The sequence below is a fragment of the Austrofundulus limnaeus genome, unplaced genomic scaffold (assembly GCF_001266775.1).
Source record: "Austrofundulus limnaeus strain Quisiro unplaced genomic scaffold, Austrofundulus_limnaeus-1.0 Scaffold1480, whole genome shotgun sequence".
Taxonomy (NCBI): Eukaryota; Metazoa; Chordata; class Actinopteri; order Cyprinodontiformes; family Rivulidae; genus Austrofundulus; species Austrofundulus limnaeus.
In genome coordinates, this window is record NW_013953882.1 from 29048 (window position 1) to 31817 (window position 2770).

General features: G+C 42.4%; 1 protein-coding gene across 1 annotated transcript in view; it reads right to left on the reverse strand.

The window, feature by feature from the left end:
- Positions 1 to 2770, reverse strand: part of LOC106535529 (prostaglandin F2 receptor negative regulator) — a gene marked incomplete at its 3' end in the record, with an annotated part of 34419 nt that overhangs the window by 23556 nt on the left and 8093 nt on the right. The window contains 1 exon segment of the mRNA XM_014032558.1: positions 2013 to 2125. Within this exon segment, the coding sequence (XP_013888012.1) occupies positions 2013 to 2125 (113 nt within the window).

Consider the following 2770-nt stretch of genomic DNA (forward strand, 5'->3'; position numbering starts at 1 on the left):
GAGAGACACACAGAGAGAGAGAGAGAGAGAGAGAGAGAGAGAGAGAGAGAGAGAGAGAGAGAGAGAGAGAGAGAGAGAGAGAGAGAGAAGAAGAGAGAGAGAGAGAGAGAGAGAGAGAGAGAGAGAGACAGAGAGAGAGAGAGAGAGAGAGAGAGAGAGAGAGAGAGACACAGAGAGAGAGAGAGAGAGAGAGAGAGAGAGAGAGAGAGAAAGAGAGAGAGAGAGAGAGAGAGAGAGAGAGAGAGAGAGACAGAGAGAGAGAGAGAGAGAGAGAGAGAGAGAGAGAGAGAAAGATAGAGAGAGAGAGAGAGAGAGAGAGACAGAGAGAGACAGAGAGAGACAGAGACAGAGACAGAGACAGAGACAGACAGACAGACAGACAGACAGACAGACAGACAGACAGACAGAGAGAGAGAGAGAAACACATACAGATGAAATGAGTGAGCTGAGCTCCAGGTAAATCAGCTCTGTGTTTCTGAGAGTCCAGCATGACTTGTAGACTAACAGCAGCTCATTCTGTCTGGATTTATGGTGTTTTGAGTTCACAAACAACTCTGGTTACTTTTTTAAATGTTGAGGGACATCACATTAGCTCGTAGCTCCGCTGCCGATGAGCACAATTTTTAGAATGCCCCGCAGGGCACTGGTCGCATGCGGGGTCTGTGTCTGTGATTCATGKTGTAATTTATAAGAGTAATAATTACATTGATAAGGTAACCATGCTGTGGCTTCACCTATCGCATGTTCCTTAAAAAACGTAGATTGCAAATCTGTCAGACCAGTGCTATGTAAAACATTTGTCAAGCATATTTATAGCAGGTTTTTTTTAAATAATTTTTCCAGAACGTTCCATTAAAATCCATCCAGCCATTCATGAGATATTTTGCTAACAGACAAACAGAGTTGATTGATTTCAGTTGTTTAAACTAAAGGTTTAGTCAAAGATCTTGCGCAATGAGCAGCACTTGGGAGTGGCTGCTGTGAACGACTCTCTGCTACTAACTACCACACCACATTTGAGCTCAATACCTGTAAAATTGACTGAATTATACAGATTCTGTGATTCCTAGGGTTAGTTGGATGTGGCAGCCATCTTGAACTCAGTTGACTCTAAAGGTTACTCCGCTTTAGACGTAAATGAAATGGTTATTTCCTGAAAGCTTTAATAAAACTCATCCACTGGTTCCCATGATAGATAGCCAAAAGACTGAGCTAACTCCAAATAGCTGATAGCAACTTACTGACTCAAGAACTCAAAGACTGACAGCTGGGAGACTTATTTGAACAAATAAAATTCTGTTTCATGTTGTTTACACAGAACAGTTGCAATCTAGATTTCCACAAGAAAAACAACCATAATACTTACAGTGTGTTTCACATTATCTTTAAGGCAGTAATCAGAGAAACGTTGTTACATAACAGTGGCAGACACTCTGACTCCTGTGAATGTCTTGACTAAACATGATAATCCTGACACTTCAGCCAGTGGAAAAAATGGTCTGATTCCTATTTTTAGTGTATCCTAATGAGGATGCCCTTTAAAAGAGGAAACCTCAAACTTTGTTTGGATGTTGGGATTTCCCAGCTGTTATTGAAAGTAGCTTCTGCAGCGCACAGGGACAGCAGACCAAATATAAGTCTTTTCTGTTCAAAAACATTCGTAAACATTATGTTTCGGACAATTACTTCAAGAGACTCATAGATAAGATTTGTTTATGGTATTTTGACAAAATCCAATTATCACAAATATTTTCTACCACTGTAGCCGCCTTAATCTCACTACATCACATTGCAGCTTAATCCACAGTTCATCACACTGAGCCACGGCACATAAATCAACCCATCAGAGGTGTGTTAGCTTTGACCCACCTCGCCACCACAGACAATTCAGAAGTCACACGAAGGCGTCTAAAGGCTCGTTCACAAAACACTTCAAATAAGTTTCATTTTGGATTTTGTTCTTTTTTTAAATTGGACAAGCAAAGCATCACAAACACACAGTAGATGTTTACCTGCTCACGGGGTCCTCCATACTCTACAACGTCACATCTTATAGAGACCGGCTGGCCCTCCACTCTTATTAACGGACCAGGAGACACCGTCACCACCCGGGCTGAACACCTGCCTGTAAGGACAGAGAAAATATTTTATGTTTAGTCCCTAACAAATACCTGAAAATTCACTGGATTCACATAAGTCCAGGGCTGTACAGTGCGACATTTATGTCGCACGTGCTATGAAAAAAACTGCCTGTGTTATAAAAGAAAAAGACTTTGCAGCACTGGTGCGACAGCTTTGGAAGCCGCTTTTTTTTTCTGTCCGTCCGTCCGTAATTTTTTTAAGGCATTAAATTCCCGCATACAATAAATTCTAGCGATGTGTAATGTAGACGTTTGATTCGGACTGTTTTAAACAAAAACCCGTTCCATATAAACCTGACTCGGTTCAGAAGACGCACGGAGGCGGAGAGAGAGAGAGAGAAGGAGAAGGAGGGGGGCTTCCCCCGCCTCTGTCGGAGCGAGGCAGCGACAGACCTGCAACAGACTCGTCAAGAACTTTGAGACTTTAACCGTAGCTCCCAAAAATAACTTAAATGCACCATCTGTGTTTTACCAAAAACCTCTAAAAAATTAACAACCGAAGCTGCTTCAGCCGCAACTCGTGCTGAAAACTCAGAACTTCCTCCCCACAGCACTCTGCTGTTTCCTCACTGTCCAACACACACAGAGAGAGAGAGAGAGAGAGAGAGAGAGAGAGAGAGAGAGAGAGA